At 59.6% G+C, this 17,060-nt stretch overlaps 1 protein-coding gene across 1 annotated transcript in view; it reads left to right on the forward strand.

Moving 5' to 3' along the window:
• The window catches only part of PKD1 (polycystin 1, transient receptor potential channel interacting), a 76,654-nt gene that overhangs the window by 42,869 nt on the left and 16,725 nt on the right, over positions 1–17,060 (forward strand). The window contains exons 20-35 of the mRNA XM_078880668.1: positions 211–511; positions 1,110–1,338; positions 2,197–2,350; positions 3,339–3,506; positions 4,015–4,159; positions 4,905–5,290; positions 5,736–6,069; positions 7,608–7,794; positions 8,328–8,583; positions 9,256–9,448; positions 12,129–12,296; positions 13,318–13,461; positions 14,061–14,289; positions 14,853–14,976; positions 15,844–15,951; positions 16,628–16,659. Of these exons, the coding sequence (XP_078736794.1) occupies positions 211–511; positions 1,110–1,338; positions 2,197–2,350; positions 3,339–3,506; positions 4,015–4,159; positions 4,905–5,290; positions 5,736–6,069; positions 7,608–7,794; positions 8,328–8,583; positions 9,256–9,448; positions 12,129–12,296; positions 13,318–13,461; positions 14,061–14,289; positions 14,853–14,976; positions 15,844–15,951; positions 16,628–16,659 (3,158 nt within the window). The remainder of the gene's footprint in view (positions 1–210; positions 512–1,109; positions 1,339–2,196; positions 2,351–3,338; positions 3,507–4,014; positions 4,160–4,904; positions 5,291–5,735; positions 6,070–7,607; positions 7,795–8,327; positions 8,584–9,255; positions 9,449–12,128; positions 12,297–13,317; positions 13,462–14,060; positions 14,290–14,852; positions 14,977–15,843; positions 15,952–16,627; positions 16,660–17,060) is intronic.

Below are 17,060 nucleotides of genomic sequence, written 5' to 3' on the forward strand. Positions count from 1 at the left end.
TACTATACACTACACTACTATACACTACACTATATAATACACTAGACTATACACGACACTACTATATTCTACACTACTATACACTACTATATAGTACACTACTATACGCGACACTAACACTGCTATCCACTCTGATTATCACGGTTGGCTACATGCGGTGCGGTTGAAGTTGTGCCTGCGTAACATCACCGCTCCTCCGTCGCTCCGCAGCTGCAGTACCGGTGGACGGTGGTGGACTCCGACGGGGCAGTGCTGCCCCTGGGCTCGGAGCGCTCCTCCACGGGGGACGCCCTGGCGGACCTGGTGGTGCGTGCCGGGGCTCTGGCCGACGGCCTCGGCTACACCTTCACCCTCGCCGTGTCCGCGGCGCCGGGCGGCGACGACGCCGCCGCCGCCGGGAACTCGTCGCTGGCGCTCGAGCCCAACCGGCCGCCGGCGGGCGGGGAGTGCCGGACCACGCCGGGCGCCGTCCTCACCGTGCTGGAGACGCGCCTGCAGTACGACTGCGTTGGTGAGCCCGCCTGCCACGCGCCTTGCCTGGCGCCAGAGGTCGCAAACGGGTTTTGATTCCTTACCCGGACCCGTACCCGGCCGCACCAGGGTCGCAAACGGGTACCCGTACCCGTACCCTACCCGATACCCGGCTACCCATACCCGGCCGCACCAGGGTCGCAAACGGGTACCCGTACCCGGGGTAGCCGGGTATCGGGTAGGGTACGGGTATCGGGTACCCGATTGCGACCTCTGCCTGGTGCCCTGCCGGCGAGCGTAGCTGGCGAGCGAATGGTGTGGCTACGAACCCGGCGACACGAGTTCGATTCCCGCTCACGGCCAACAATCGGCGACGATGATCAGAACCGGTCCTGGGCCTCACCTGGGTCGACTCGGCCTCAAACGAGTACCTGGTGCGGTGTGTATAACATTGCCACCGGGCTGGCCACCCACCCCCTCGTGTGCCGTGCCGGCCTTCACAGGTGCTGGTGCTCGCTAACAGCACTTGCCCCAACGGTCTGTTCAGGTTACACGGGGGATCTTTGTGTTTTTGTCTCCTGCCTCGTCGTCGTGGTGGTGGTGGTGGTGGTGTGCTAACGGTGCTGCTGGCGACTCAGACTGGCGGGACCCCGAAGACGCTGGCGCCCCCGTGCTCTACACGCTGGTGCTGGCCGCCTGCCCACCGGGCGCCGGCGGTGGCTGCCAGGACACGCCGCTGTACCGCGGCGTGAAGGCGCGGTGGAGCGCGCTGCTGCCCCTGGGAGGCGGTGCGGGTGACGGCGCCCGCCACTGGCTGGAGCTGTGGGTGGAGGATCAGATGGGCGCCCGCACGCTCGCCCTCAACCGGTGGGGAGTCATCATCATCAACATCATCATCAACATCATCATCAACATCATCATCATCATCAACATCATCATCAACATCATCATCAACATCATCATCGTAGTGGGGCATGATGGGTGGTGGGTGGAGCTGTGGGTGGTGGATCAGATGGGGGCCCGCACGCTCGCCCTCAACCGGTGGGGAGTCATCATCATCAACATCATCATTAACATCATCATCGTAGTGGGGCATGATGGGTGGAGCTGTGGGTGGTGGGTGGAGTTGATGGGTGGTGGGTGGAGTTGATGGGTCGGGGGTGGAGCTGATGAGTGGTGGGTGGAGCTGATGAGTGGTGAGTGGAGCTGACGAGTGGTGGGTGGAGCTGATGAGTGGTGGGTGGAGCTGATGAGTGGTGGGTGGAGCTGATGAGTGGTGGGTGGAGCTGATGAGTGGTGGGTGGAGCTGACGGGTGGTGGGTGGAGCTGACGAGTGGTGAGTGGAGCTGATGAGTGGTGGGTGGAGCTGATGAGTGGTGGGTGGAGCTGACGGGTGGTGGGTGGAGCTGACGAGTGGTGAGTGGAGCTGACGGGTGGTGGGTGGAGCTGACGAGTGGTGGGTGGAGCTGACGAGTGGTGGGTGGAGCTGACGAGTGGTGGGTGGAGCTGTGGGTGGTGGGTGGAGCTGACGGGTGGTGGGTGGAGCTGACGAGTGGTGAGTGGAGCTGACGGGTGGTGGGTGGAGCTGACGAGTGGTGGGTGGAGCTGACGAGTGGTGGGTGGAGCTGACGAGTGGTGGGTGGAGCTGTGGGTGGTGGGTGGAGCTGACGAGCGATGGGTAGAACTGACGGGGCGGTGGCCGCTCCTGCGCTGTGCGTGGAGCAGCAGCGTGGAGGTGGCGCTGCCGACGGCGCCGACGGACGGGCTGCCCGCGTGGCTCGCCAACCGCAGCCGCTGGGAGCTGCAGGCGGCGCTGCAGAGGGGCGACCCCTATGAGGTGACGCTCTACGCCAGCGCGCTGCTCAGCGTGGTGCGGCAGGTGAGGACGTCACGCCAGGTGCGTGCGTTGAGTTGATTTCTCGCCGTGCGCTACGAGACGTCAAGCCGCAGCTTAGCGGCGGAGCCAGGCAAACGGGGCGAGCGTGAGTCAACACGACGCTCGCTGGGAGGCTGGGGGTCAGGTGGCTTTGGATTCGTAGCTACAGCCGTGGGGGGAGGGCATCCAGGACGCGGCGTTCGTATTCTTGGTTCTTTCGGTAAAGTCACGTAGAAGGGAAGTAATAAGATAATAAAAATAAAACATGATAAAATGCAATTCTCACGACGTTTCGGCCACAAGGCAAGCAGCCGTCCTCAGGTGAAGAAACAGAGCTGTCGGAAAGACAGCGTCCTAATGAACACTGCTAAGCTTGGCAGCGTATTTTTAAGCTGGGTGGGAGGAGCAGAGAGCCTTGACAAAGGAGTTTACATATCAACAGAGGAATTTAACATATTGATGACAAATGCAGATATGGGGTTAATCACTCCTTGCGGAATGCGTAGGCGGTGGGGAGTCTCAAAGTCATATTATGCTAGTAGTGTATTGTGTAGGATTAGCAGTAATAAAGGGAGGGACATTTGATTAATAAACAACTGCAGCAGCCAAACCACCGCGTATCAGGATGCGGTGTGTATGATGTGCGTCTGATAGTGCGCTGTCTTTGAGTTGTACGCCTTTTGGCGTCATCTGGTCCAACACCAATGGAGACTAGGCTCTTAGGAAAGCTGTCTCGGGTGTGGACCAATCAACTTCAAGGACAGTGCATATCATTACCATTATCAGAGTTGTTTATTTTTGTTTGCATTGTGACTGCTTGTTTTGTAGTTATTGCAAACATGATGCCTTGTATAAAGGTGTCAGTTTGTGTACCAGTTGAAAGGGTAAAAACCTATCAAGAATAGTTTAGTCAACAAATGATTAAGTTTACTTTTCGACATACTGGACGCGGCGTGCCGGTGGTGGTGGTGGTGGTGGTGGTCGTGGCTAGCAGATGGACGGCGGTGGAGATGCCGCGGCGGTGGCCACGTACGCGGAGGTGGCGCGGAACGCGACCCTGGCGCTGTCCGGCCTGGCCGTGACGAGCATGGAGGATGTGTTCCGCCTGGCAGCCGCGCTCGCCTACACCTCGTCCGGCGCCCGCCTCAACGCCACACAGGTCAGCAGAGCAAGGGGGTTAGCACGGCAGGGCAAGGGGGTTAGCACGGCAGGGCAAAGGTTCATACGGCAGGGCAAGGGTTAACACGGCAGAACAAGGGTTAATACGGCAGGGCAAGGGTTAACACGGCAGAACAAGGGTTAATACGGTAAAACAAGGGTTACCACGACAAAACAAGGGTTAACACGGCAGAACAAGGGTTAATACGGCAGGGCAAGGGTTACCACAGCAGAACAAGGGTTAACACAGCAGGGCAAGGGTTAACACAGCAGGGCAAGGGTTAACATGGCAGAACAAGGGTTAATACGGCAGAACAAGGGTTAATACGGCAGGGCAAGGGTTAACACAGCAGGGCAAGGGTTCATACGGCAGAACAAGTGTTAACACGGCAGGGCAAGGGTTAACACGGCAGGGCAAAGGGTTGATACTTTCCCCCCCACCACTCCCCACCACTCCCCCCTCTGCCCCCCCCTCGCTCCTCCCCGTCTCCCCCACGCCGACCCCTCAGGCCTCCTCCTCCTCCTCCGTGTGCGAGGAGTGTCCGGAGCGAGTGCTGCTGCAGGTGGAGAGGATGGTGGCGGTGGTGTCAGCGTGGGTGACGCAGGGCAAGGTCACCCCCACCGGCCCAGCCCGCAGCCTGCTGCAGGTCATGGGTGAGTGGGCGCTCGCACCGCGGCGAGCAGTGCAACGTGGAGACGATGGTGAGGAATCTTCTTGGTTCTTTCGGTAAAGTCGGGGAGACAGCGTCAGACGCTGTCTCCCCGACAGACCTGGTCTTCACCTGAGGACGGCTGCTTGCGTTGTGGCCGAAACGTCGTGAGAATTATTTTATAGTGTTTTATTTTTATTATTTTATTACTTCCCTTCTACGTGACTTTACCGAAAGAACCAAGAAGATGAATCCCTGCTGCAGTCACGGAAGCTTTAAATCGAAGAAAAAAAAGATGGTGAGCAAGTCGCTAAATGTGAACGTAGAATAAATACAGTCGTTGTGTGAGTCCGATTTATCGAGGTTTGGCAAAGGCATCAAAAACAACAATGGAAGCCTCCATAACGCGACACGTCAGCACTGAACTATTGAGACCTACACCGGGGTTGAGGGTCAAAGTGAGAAATCTGAAGCTTCAGACGCTGTCTTTCCGACAGATGCTGTTCTTCACCTGAGGACGGCTGCTTGCGTTGTGGCCGAAACGTCGTGAGAATTGTATTTTATGATGTTTTCTTTTTATTATTTTATTATTTCCCTTCTACGTGACTTTACCGAAAGAACCAAGAAGAGGAAACTAGATTGTCGCAAACGGCAAAGGCTTTTGTCACCCATCCCAATCCTCGCTCTCGGGACATGTAAAAAAGACGATCTGACGGACGCCTTCGGCTGCTTCTCCCCCCGCCGCGCAGGCGCCATCATGGCCACCGGCCGGGACGCGCGCGTGTCCTCGACGGCGCCCTCGACGGCCGCCGCCTGCGCCGCCAGGCCGCCGCCCGGCGGTCCCGGCCTGGGCCGACGGGCCTTCTCGCTGGCCGAGTGCCTGATGGGCGCGCTGATGCGCACACGCGTGCTGCACGAGGAGAAGCTGGCGCTGCGCACGGAGCGGCTGGCGGCGCTGGGCCGGCGCGTCACGCCGCTGTCGCTGCTGTGCGGCGCGGGACCGGCGCCGGCGCCGGCGGCGGCGCCGGAGGGCGACCCGGACTGCGCGTTCCAGATCCCCCTCGCCGCGGCGGAGATCATCGACCGGCGAGTCGCGGCGGCCACGGCGGGCGGAGCCGGCGCCGAGCTCACGCAGGTGCGACCGCTTGGGAGCGACGGGGGGGGGGGGGTTGCCGGGGGAGGCTGTCCCGTCCCCCCACCCTGCCGAGCTGGCGCGGCGCGCTTCCGCTGCACGAACCAAGCCGTGCCGCAGAGGCTGCTCGCGACTTGTTACGTTGAGCCGCCGCGTGTGCGTGACGTGGTTTCGCACCGTGCTTGAGTTAAGCTGTGGTGGTGGCGGCAACGGCGGCGGCGGTGATGGCGACGTCGATGGCATGGTGATCGTGTGACGGTGGTGTATGTGTCTGTACATGTACGTGACGTGAATTTCTTTCGCACCATACCTAATTGGAGGTGCGGAATGAACGGGCGAACGGTTGGCGGTGGTGACCGTGGCAGTGGCGGTGACCGACTAAATGATCCGCACCGTCCCGTTGACGAAGCGCGCCGCGCCCTCTTGCCGGCCCGGCGTGCGCGCCCAGGTGATGCTGGTGATGCCGAGCAGCCCGTTCCCCGAGCCGGGTCCCCTGGGCGGCCTCGCCGTGTCGTCCCGCGTCGCCTCGCTGGAGCTGAGTCGCGCCGACGACGGTTCCGTGGTGCCGGTGAGCGACCTGCCCGCCGGCGCCGCCATCCTGGTCACGCTGCCGGGGCCGGCCCTCGACCTCTCCGAGTCGCTGGTGGCGGCGACCGCCGGGACCGGCGGCGACGGCGCCGTCGTCGTGCCGCCGGGCAGCGCCGTCAACTTCAGCGTGAACGCCAGCAACGAGGACGCGAGGGCCGGCCTGTTCGTGCAGGTCACGTACACGCCCATGGACGGTGAGGGACCACATTACTCACGTGCTCGCTCGCTCGCTCACTCGCTCACTAGCTCACTCACTCGTTCAGTCACTCGCTCACGTGCTCACTCACTAGCTCACTCACTCGTTCAGTCACTCGCTCACTCACTCGCTCACTAGCTCACTCATTCATTCAGTCACTCGCTCACTCACTAGCTCACTAGCTCACTCACTCCTTCAGTCACTCGCTCACTCACTCGCTCGCTCAGTCACTCGTTCAGTCACTCGCTCAATCGCTCACTCGCTCACTCACTCGTCACTCGTTCAGTCACTCGCTCACGTGCTCACTCACTAGCTCACTCACTCGTTCAGTCACTCGCTCAATCGTTGGCTCGCTCACTCGCTCAGTCACTCGCTCACGTGCTCACTCACTCAATCGCTCACTCACTCGTTCAGTCACTCGCTCACGTGCTCACTCGGTCAATCGCTCACTAGCTCACTCACTCGTTCAGTCACTCGCTCACTCACTCGCTCGCTCAATCGCTCACTAGTTCACTCACTCGTTCAGTCACTCGCTCACGTGCTCACTCACTCAATCGCTCACTCGCTCAGTCACTCGCTCGCACGGTCAGTCACTCGCTCGTACACTCGCTCACGTGCTTACTCGCTCACATGCTTACTCGCTCGCACACTCACTCAATCGCTCACTTTGTTCATTCTGTCGCTCGCACACTCGCTTGTGCTCGCGCGCTCAGTCACTCCCATGCTCACCCACTAGCTCGCTCACTCACTTAGTCACTTGCTCGCTCGCTTGCGCTCTTACGCCTATTCATGAGCGGATGGACGAGCTGCCTGTGAAGGTGGGTGATTGAGTGGCTGAGTCGGTGGTTGAGTGAATCAATCAGTGGGTGCGTGGGTTCGTGAGTGGATGGGCGTATGAGTTGGTGGGTGGTCGAGTGAGTGGGTAAGTCGGTTTGTGACTGGATAAGTGAGTGAATGGGTGAGTGAGCAGACTGAGGGAGGGAGTGAGTGAGTGCGTAGTGGAGCAAGTGAGTGGTGAAGTGAACCGGGAGTGACTGGACGAGCAAGCTCGAGTGAGTCGGTGGGCGAGTGGTTAATCCGGGGTGTGAGCGGGCCGGCGAGTGAGTGAGTGATGCGAGTGAGTCGGTGGGCGAGTGGTTAATCCGGTGCGTGAGCGGGCTGACGTGTGAGTGACTGAGTGAGTCGGTGGGCGAGTGGTTAATCCGACGAGTGAGTGACTGAGTGAGTGAGTGAGTCGGTGGGCGAGTGGTTAATCCGACGAGTGAGTGACTGAGTGACTGAGTGAGTCGGTGGGCGAGTGGTTAATCCGGCGCATGAGCGGACCAACGAGTGAGTGACTGAGTGAGCCGGTGGGCGAGTGGTTAACCCGGCGCGTGAGCCGGCCGACGTGTGAGTGACTGTGTGACTGAGCGAGTCGGTGGGCGAGTGGTTAACCCAGTGAGCGGGCCGACGTGTGAGTGACTGAGTGAGTGAGCGAGTCCGTGGGCGAGTGGTTAACCCAGTGAGGCGGGCGGGCCGTGCACGGCGGAGGGACAGATGCGGCTGCGAGCGTGGACGCCGTGCGCCGCGTGGACGTGAGCCTGCACGGTTACGCGCCGGCGCTGCCCGGCGACGAGCAGCCGGGGACGGGCGGCGCCACCGCCACCGTCATCGCCAAGCAGATCCCGCTGGAGGAGGTGGAGCGCGGGAACCTCTCGGCCTGCACGCTCGCCCTGTCGCCCACGTGAGTGGCGCGGGTGGTGCATCTCGCCTGTCGCCGAAAGCTAAACGAAATTAAACGTTTTGTTTTACCAGGTACGGCGCTCCGATCGGCACGGTTAATCCAGCGAAATAAGTTCAACGTGCATTCGCACACGGGGCTGTCTAGCTCTTTTTAAGCACCATGCCCGACCGCCTCTGTCTCCCCAACGGTGATGTTTTTACACGCCGCACCAGCTACTCATTTGAGGCTGAGTCAACCTAGGGGATGCGCAGGACCGGTGAGCGGGAATCGAACTCGGGTCGCAACCCGCTAACCCCTGCACGACCGCTCTCCCACGCTCACGCAGAAACAGGGCGGCAACACGCAAACCGCCGCCCGAGTTGGGAACAAAACTCAAACCCTTCTTGTCTTGCCGCGAGTCAACGGGCGTTACCACCGCGCTACCGCCCTGTACGTACGCACGTCGGCGACATTCACACGTGTCACGTGTCCCTCCCCCTCCACTGCCGCCCCCCTTCCGGCACCGCCACCACCGCCGCTGCCGCGGCCGCCAGATCGTACGACACGACGCGGCCGTTCGTGCTGCTCGTCCGCAACCGGCACGCCGGCTCGGCGGTACGAGTGCGCGTCGGCGCCTACCTCGCGCTCTGCCAGTGGCTGGCGCCGGGGGCGTCGGACGGCTGGGCCGGCGACGGCACGGAGCCCGACGACGCCACGGGCCCCGGCGCCGCCGTGTGCCGCAGCCGGCACCTGACGGTGTTCGGGGCCGGCATGTTCGTGCCTCCGGGCGCCGTGTCCCTGCTGCCGCCGGTGAGCGGGCGGTTGGGCGGGCGGGCGGGCCGGTGGGCCGGCGGGCGGGCGGGCGAGCGGGTGGGCACTGCTTTCTTACAGCGCCAGCAGGGATAACGACGATGACGATGATAATTATTTATTGTATTAATTAGTTATCTGGCGATTCTGCTGCTGCTGCGTTGGCAGTAATGCGCAAGCACAACAACAACAACAACATCGTCAACAATGCAACACCTTCGTCACTAATAACGCTGTGGGGCCTTAACATAAACTTTTTATATAATGGGTGACGACGTATTGGGCTCTGAAGAAGGCCCATTGCCTGAAACGTCGTATTTCACACGCGTTTTTTTATATTTCAAAGCCACATATCCTGTATCGAAAGCGATATGTTCAACTTTTGTGATGGACATTCAATTTAAGATGGGTTTATGTCCGTGCGCGGTTTTCAATTTTAACGTCTCTGCTCCGATTTCCGTTTGGTCGTCGCTGCTGCTCTCATTTCCTTTTGCCGGTCGTTGTGTTTCTGCTCCGACTTCGTTCGCTGCTGTCGCCGTCGAGATCTGGGGCTGACCCACGTCACCCACCCGGCTCCCGCAACCCGAGACTCATCCTGCCGTCTCTCTCGCCTCTCTCTCGATCTCTCGCCCGGCCCGATGATACGGCCCAACGGTTACCCGCCGCTAACAGACCCTGGAAAGCCTGTCGCTGGTGGCCGTGCTGGTGTGCGCGGCGCTGTGCGGCGCGTACCTCGTGGTGGCGCTGCTGGCGCGGCGGATGGACCTGGTGGACATCAGGCGGGTGGGCGTGGTGCCGCTGTGCGGGCCCGAGGGACGCTACAAGTACGAGGTGATGGTGAAGACCGCGTGGGGGAACGGCTCCGGTGAGTGTGGGTCGGCTGTGTCGGCAACCGGGCTCAGTTAGTGAGTTCTAGATTTGAAGCTTTCGTGACTGCAAGGATTCATAAGCCTCTGTCTTCAGGTGGAACCGTCACAGCACGATAGCTGTATCAAGTGGATAGCTGTATCAAGTTATTTTTATTTTACTTTTATTAATTTGAATTTTTTACCTACGTGACTTTACCGAAAAAACCTAAGAGTATCAGTTAGTGAGTGTTAAGTGCATGGTGGCGCGGGCGGTGGTGAGATATTGACTGCCTTATTTATTTTTTCTGTGATGATAATTTTTCTCGTGTGTCCTTTGTTCTCGTCATTTACGTATTCATTTCTTAGTTTTTTATTTGCTATCCGTGTAAGGGACCGGCTAATTGATGTCGCAGCGTTGTGGGATGCAATTGCATGAATGACGTTCTATAAAATCGAATTATTACCTCGCCTGGTATACAGGCGGTCGTGGGTTCGATCCCGATCTGAATATTTGGAGTTTGCGTGTCTCTCTCTCTCTCTCTCTCCCCGTGGTTGTGCGATTTTTCTCTGGGCCCCCCCAGTTTTCCCCTCCACAATTCAGAAACACGCATTTAGAGTATTTGTCTGCTTAAAATGTCCACGCGATAAGCCAGTTCGTTGAGCTGTCATTGGTGATCGCCAGGTCGCATCTGAAAAAGAGCTACCTTAGCTCAGTGCGCCTTGGTCAAATAATAAGTATAACCCGTAAAAACAAAGTTTTTCACTATAAATCCTTTTTATGCGTGGCGGCTAGAGTCCTCTCGTCCTCTGGCTTGAGATGGCTGCCACCTATGGGTCAGATGATTGCATTGCACCATTAAGCAATTGGTGATTAAATATTATATTTTTGTCCTAAAAAGTGTAAAATTTAGGAAAACAATTTTCACGAACATGAATTGTCACGCACAACGAGTCTGTGTGGAAAATGTCAGCTCGATTGGATCACGGGAAGTGGGTTGAAAAACGACCGAAAGATTTGCACGGTCCTAAGCAAGCAAGCGAACTTAATATAAAGGATTTAAAAATAGTGTAAGTCGTCTGCCTGAGTGAGTGTGTGTGGGGAGCGGTAGCGCAGCGGTTTAGCGCTGGGTTCGATTCCCGTGCACAGCCAACGATTATCTGAACCGGTCCTGTGCGGTCCTGTAGGTTGATCCGGGTTCGATTCTCACTCGCGACCGTTTCCCACTCACGGTGGTTACAACCATCTGAACCAGTCCTGGGCCTCCCCTAGATCGATTCAGCCTCAAACTAAGTACCTGGCGCGGTGTGTAAACATCGCCACTGGGGAGACAAAGGCGGCTGGGCGTGGTGCTGGCCACCCACCCACCGCATCGTGTGCTACGCTGGCCTTCATAGGTGCTCGCCAACAGCACTTGTCCCAACGGTCTATTGAGGCTATACAGGTGATCTTTGTCATTGAGTGAGTGTGTGGGAGCTGTGGCGCAGTGGTTAGTACACTGCGGTATGAATCCCAGCGAATATTTCAACCGATCCAGGGGCCCCTCTAGGTCGACTCAGCCTTAAATGAGTCGTTGGTGCGGTGTGTAAGCATCGGCACTGGGGAGGTGAAGGCGGCCGCACGTGGTTGTTGGCGACCCACCCCCTCGTGTGCCGTGCCGCCTTTCACACGTGTGTACGTTGAACTTCTTTCGCACTCTACATAGCCAACCGCGCTGACCGGAGGCGCGGGGGAAGATCAACGACAAACTAAACACAAAAATCGGTTCTAGAGAAATGAGTTCTCAACCATAGGTGTTCGCTAACAGCGCTTGCCCCGGACAGTCCGTTAAAGGCTTTGCGAGCGGGCGGGGGGGGGGAGGTGATCTTTGTTCTTAGTATACAATCAGAATCTTTACTTACCCTGGAGGAATCCGTTGAGCTTCCAAGTTAATTTTCACAGACGTCCAGCCCTTCAGCAGCAGCCGCTCGCTCGCTCGCAAAGAGCCCCGTGACCTGCGTTCGATTCCCGGCCACCGGCGACGTTCGGTTCCACGCGCGTGCGTCACGTGCGTGCGTCACGTGCGTGCGTCACGAGCGTGCGTCACGAGCGTGCGTCACGAGCGTGCGTCACGAGCGTGCGTCACGAGCGTGCGTCACGAGCGTGCGTCACGAGCGTGCGTCACGAGCGTGCGTCACGAGCGTGCGTCACGAGCGTGCGTCACGAGCGTGCGTCACGAGCGTGCGTCACGAGCGTGCGTCACGAGCGTGCGTCACGAGCGTGCGTCACGAGCGTGCGTCACGAGCGTGCGTCACGAGCGTGCGTCACGAGCGTGCGTCACGAGCGTGCGTCACGAGCGTGCGTCACGAGCGTGCGTCACGAGCGTGCGTCACGAGCGTGCGTCACGAGCGTGCGTCACGAGCGTGCGTCACGAGCGTGCGTCACGAGCGTGCGTCACGAGCGTGCGTCACGAGCGTGCGTCACGAGCGTGCGTCACGAGCGTGCGTCACGAGCGTGCGTCACGAGCGTGCGTCACGAGCGTGCGTCACGAGCGCGCGTCACGAGCGTGCGTCACGCGCGTCACGAGCGTGCGTCACGAGCGTGCGTCACGAGCGTGCGTCACGAGCGCGCGTCACGAGCGTGCGTCACGCACGTCACGAGCGTGCGTCACGAGCGTGCGTCACGCGCGTCACGAGCGTGCGTGCGTGTGCGCGTTGCAGGCACCACGGCGCACGTGGGCATCAGCCTGTACGGGCGCGAGAAGAGCGGCGCTCGGTTCCTGGCGCGCGACGGAGCCTTCAGGCGCAACGCGGCCGACGTGTTCCACATCGCGTGCCACCTGCGGCTGGGCCGGCTGTGGAAGATCCGCGTGTGGCACGACAACACCGGTAACCCGCGCGCCAACTCGCACACAAACAACGGCTAAGATTCCCCCCCCCCCACCCCGTGTACCCCGTAACAGACTGTTTGGGGCTACCCGATGAAGGCCGCCACGAGGAGGTGGGTGGCCAACGCCACGCCGCACCAGGTACTCATTTGAGGCCGAGTCTACCTAGGGGGGAGGACGATTAAGATTATCATCACCGGTGTTGGCCGTGAGCGGGAATTGAACCCGGGTCGCCAGGTTCGTAGCGCAGCGCTAACCGTTACACTACCGCTCCACCCTACGCGCAACCGCCATTCGCCACTAAGTGGCGGTGACGTCACTACGACGTTTGTGCCAGGCCATGTGCACCTTGAGGCCACGTGAAGTGTCGAACGCCCGCTGGCAGGAGGTCACGGGGCAGACCCAGCAGGTGCCACGGGTCGACTGACCGAGATGACCGAGATGACTGGCTGATGCACCACCTGTGCCCCCTACTGTACCAACTTGCTGTGCTTTAGCCACCCGGCGCTCCGCTCGTTGTGAGCGTCGCTCCTCCGCCCTCCGTTGTTGTTGGAGGGCGACTGCCTCCAACTGCCCAGTAGCAGCGTCCTTCACGAGCCTCCTCCACACACACGCGCACACACACACGCACACGCGCACACACACACGCACACACGCACACACACGCGCACACACACACGCACACACGCACACACACGCGCACACACACACGCGCACACACACACGCGCACACACACACGCGCACACACACACGCGCACACCGGGCTTCGGTTCCCGGCTACGGCTCACGTCAGCAACGAGCGACGTGTGAGGCCGCGTCGCTCGCTGAACCAGCACGGCGAAACGCCACGCACGGCGAAACGCCACGCACGGCGAAACGCCACGCACGGCGAAACGCCACGCACGGCAGAAGTCACGGCGGACCGACGCCGGCGACGATCGTCGCGAGACGCCGTCGTGTCGCGCCGAGGGCCCGGCCTGACCGAGCGCGTGCCGGTGCCGCCACCGCCTGCTGGCGCCAGGGCTGAGCCCGGCGTGGCACGTGCGGCACGTGATGGTGCGCGAGCTGGAGACGGGCAAGACGTACGGCTTCATCCTGGACGACTGGCTCTCGGTGGAGAACCAGCGCAACGACGGGCTGGTGGAGAGGGACGTGCTCGCAGCCAGTGAGCGCCGCTCGCCCGCACTCGCCCACGCTCGCCCACGCTCGCCCACGCTCGCCCGCACTCGCTCACACTCGCCCATACTCCCACTCGCTAATGCTCGCTCACACTCGCGCACACTCACCCACGCTCGCTCACACTCACCCACGCTCGCCCGCACTCGCCCACGCTCGCTCACACTCACTCACACTCGCCCACACTCGCCCATGCTCACCCACGCTCGCTCACACTCGCCCGCACTCAATAACGCTCGCTCTCACTCGCCCACGCTCACTCACACTCGCCCGCACTCGCCAAGGCTCGCTCACACTCGCCCACACTCTCCCACGCTCGCTCACACTTGCTCGCACTCGCTCACGCTCGCTCACACTCGCCCACGCTCGCTCGCTTTAACTCGTTTGTACTCACTCTTGCTGACTCACACTCGCCCACGCTCGCCCACACGCACTCGCCCGTACTCGCTCTCGCTTGCTCAGACTCTCTCAGACTCGCTCACACGGCCAGCTGACAGCACTTGCCCCAACAGCCCAGCGGCGGCGGCGGCGACGGCGGCGGCGGAAACTTTGCCTTTGTGTGCGCGTGGCGGTGCGCGTCGTTCGCAGGCCCCGAGGACCTGCGCCGCTTTGGCCGCGTGTTCGTGGGCGAGCTGCAGCGCGGCGTGTCGGAGCGCCACGCCTGGCTGTCCGTGCTCGACCGGCCGGCGCGCAGCCGCTTCACGCGGGCGCAGCGCGTCTCCGCCTGCGCCCTGCTGCTCGCCGCCTTCCTGGGCGTCTCCGCCGTGTGGTACGGCGCCGTCGCCTCCAACGCCACCGGCGCCGTCGCCGGGGCCAGGTGAGGGGCGTGGGGGATGCGCTCACGCGGCCGTCTGGAATGCGCCCTTCCTGAAGCCGTTGGAGCTGTGCAATTTTCAATCATGTTCATTGAGAACTAATTTCTTTAGAACTGCTTGTTGTTGTTGTGTTTAGTTTTTTGTCCTTCCCCACACCTCCAATTGGCGCGGTTGGCTACGTACAGTTCGAAAGCAGATTAACATACGTGTGTGTGCGGTTAGAGCTGTGGTTGTATGTGGTTGTGTGTGTCTATGTGAGTGGGGAGCGGTGGTGTAGCGGTTAGCGCGCTGCGCTACGAACCCGGCGACCCGAGTTCGATTCCCGCTCACGGCCAACACCGGTGACGATTATTTTAACCGTTCCTGGGCCTCCCCTAGGTCAACTCTGCCTAGCGGGTGCGGTGTGTAAACATCGCCATTGGGGAGACAAAGGTGGCCGGGGAGTGGTGCTGCCCCCCACCCCCTTGTGTGCCGTGCCAGCCTTCATAAGCGCTGCTACCAGCCCTTGTCCCTACAGTCTGTCGAAGACTATACGGGGGACCTTTGCCTTTGTGTGTGTGAGTAGAGTCCCGGTGTCGGAGTCTCTGTCCGTGGGCTGGAGCGACGTGGCGGTTGGCATGGTGACCGCTTGCCTCTCCTTCCCTGTCTACGTCATCATCTCGCTCGTCTTCCGAAAGTCTAGAAGCCAGGTGCCGGGCCTGTCGACGGGCTTTGCTTGGTGTCTTCGTGTGTGCACGGTGTGCGTGTGTGTGTGTGCACGGTGTGTGTGTGTGTACACGGTGTGTGTGTGTGTACACGGTGTGTGTGTGTGTACACTGTGTGTGTGTACACGGTGTGTGTGTGTGTACACTATGTGTGTGTGTACACGGTGTGTGTGTGTACACGGTGTGTGTGTGTACACGGTGTGTGTGTGTACACGGTGTGTGTGTGTGTACACGGTGTGTGTGTGTACACGGTGTGTGTGTGTACACGGTGTGTGTGTACACGGTGTGTGTGTGTGTGTACACTGTGTGTGTGTGTACACGGTGTGTGTGTGTGTACACTGTGTGTGTGTGTGTACACGGTGTGTGTGTGTGTGTACACTGTGTGTGTGTGTATACACTGTGTGTGCGTACATGGTGTGTGTCTGTGAACAATGTGTGTGTGTGTGTACACTGTGTGTGTGTGTACACGGTGTGTGTGTGTGTACACGGTGTGTGTGTGTGTGCACGGTGTGTGTGTGTGCACGGTGTGTGTGCACGGTGTGTGTGTTAACATGTGTGTGTGCACGGTGTGTGTGTTAACATGTGTGTGTGTACGGTGTGCGTACACGGTGTGTGTGTGTGTGTTAACATGTGTGTGTGCACGGTGTGTGCACGGTGTGTGCACGGTGTGTGTGTTAACATGTGTGTGTGCACGGTGTGCGTACACGGTGTGTGTGTGTGTTAACATGTGTGTGTGCACGGTGTGTGTGTTAACATGTGTGTGTGCACGGTGTGTGTGTTAACATGTGTGTGTGCACGGTGTGCGTACACGGTGTGTGTGTGTGTTAACATGCGTGTGTGCACGGTGCGTAGATCTCGATGCAGCACGTGGACAGCTGCGAGCTGGAGGTGCTGGAGATCGATGCGTACGTGGACGCCTCCGAGGGCGGCGACTCCATGCTGGAGCTGCCCGACTTGGAGGCCGGTCCTACGTCCTGCTCGGACCGTCTCTCTCTCTCTCTCGTACCCCACGTCCATCTCTCTCTCTCATGTCTCATGTCCATCTCTCTTGTACCCCACGTCTCTCTCTCTCTCTCGTACCCCACGTCCGTCACTCTCTCTCTCTCGACCCCCATGTCTCTCTCTCTCTTGTACCCCACGTCCATCGCTCTCGTACCCCACGTCCGTCACTCTCTCTCTCTCGTACCCCACGTCCGTCGCTCTCTCATGTCCCATGTCCGTCTCTCTCGACCCCCATGTCTCTCTCTCTCGTACCCCATGTCCATCGCTCTCTCTCTCGTACCCCACGTCCGTCGCTCTCTCATGTCTCATGTCCGTCTCTCTCGACCCCCATGTCTGTCTCTCTCTCTCGTACCCCATGTCCATCTCTCTCTCTCATGTCCCATGTCCGTCTCTCTCGACCCCCATGTCCGTCTCGACTTCATTCCACACGGCGCTCTCGTGTGCACCCTCCGCTGCTAGCGCCTTAGCCACACTAGTCGGGTGCTAGAGGGGGGTGTTGTCGTGCACTGCACCCGTGTGTGTGTCCATGAGGACGGGTGCTGCCGATTGGTTGTGTGTTTCCTCCGCATGTCGCTCCGATAAACGCCAAATGAGTTGTGACCGCGAATCTCTCTTTCTCTCTCTCTCCCTACAGAACTACCAAGACAGGAAAGAGAGCGTCATCTCGTGAGTAGCAGCGTTAACCTGCTGATGCCACTCTTGTCGTGTCTTTGCGTCTAACACTACCCATACACTACCACTACCCATAGACTAACACTACCCATAGACTAACACTACCCATACACTACCACTACCCATAGACTAACACTACCCATACACTAACACTACCCATACACTACCACTACCCATACACTACCACTACCCATAGACTAACACTACCCATACACTACCACTACCCATACACTACCACTACCCATACACTAACACTACCCATACACTACCACTACCCATACACTACCACTACCCATAGACTAACACTACCCATACACTACCACTACCCATAGACTAACACTACCCATACACTACCACTACCCATACACTACCACTACCCATACACTACCACTACC

This window comes from Lampetra fluviatilis, chromosome 58 (genome assembly GCF_964198595.1).
Source record: "Lampetra fluviatilis chromosome 58, kcLamFluv1.1, whole genome shotgun sequence".
Classification (NCBI taxonomy): Eukaryota; Metazoa; Chordata; class Hyperoartia; order Petromyzontiformes; family Petromyzontidae; genus Lampetra; species Lampetra fluviatilis.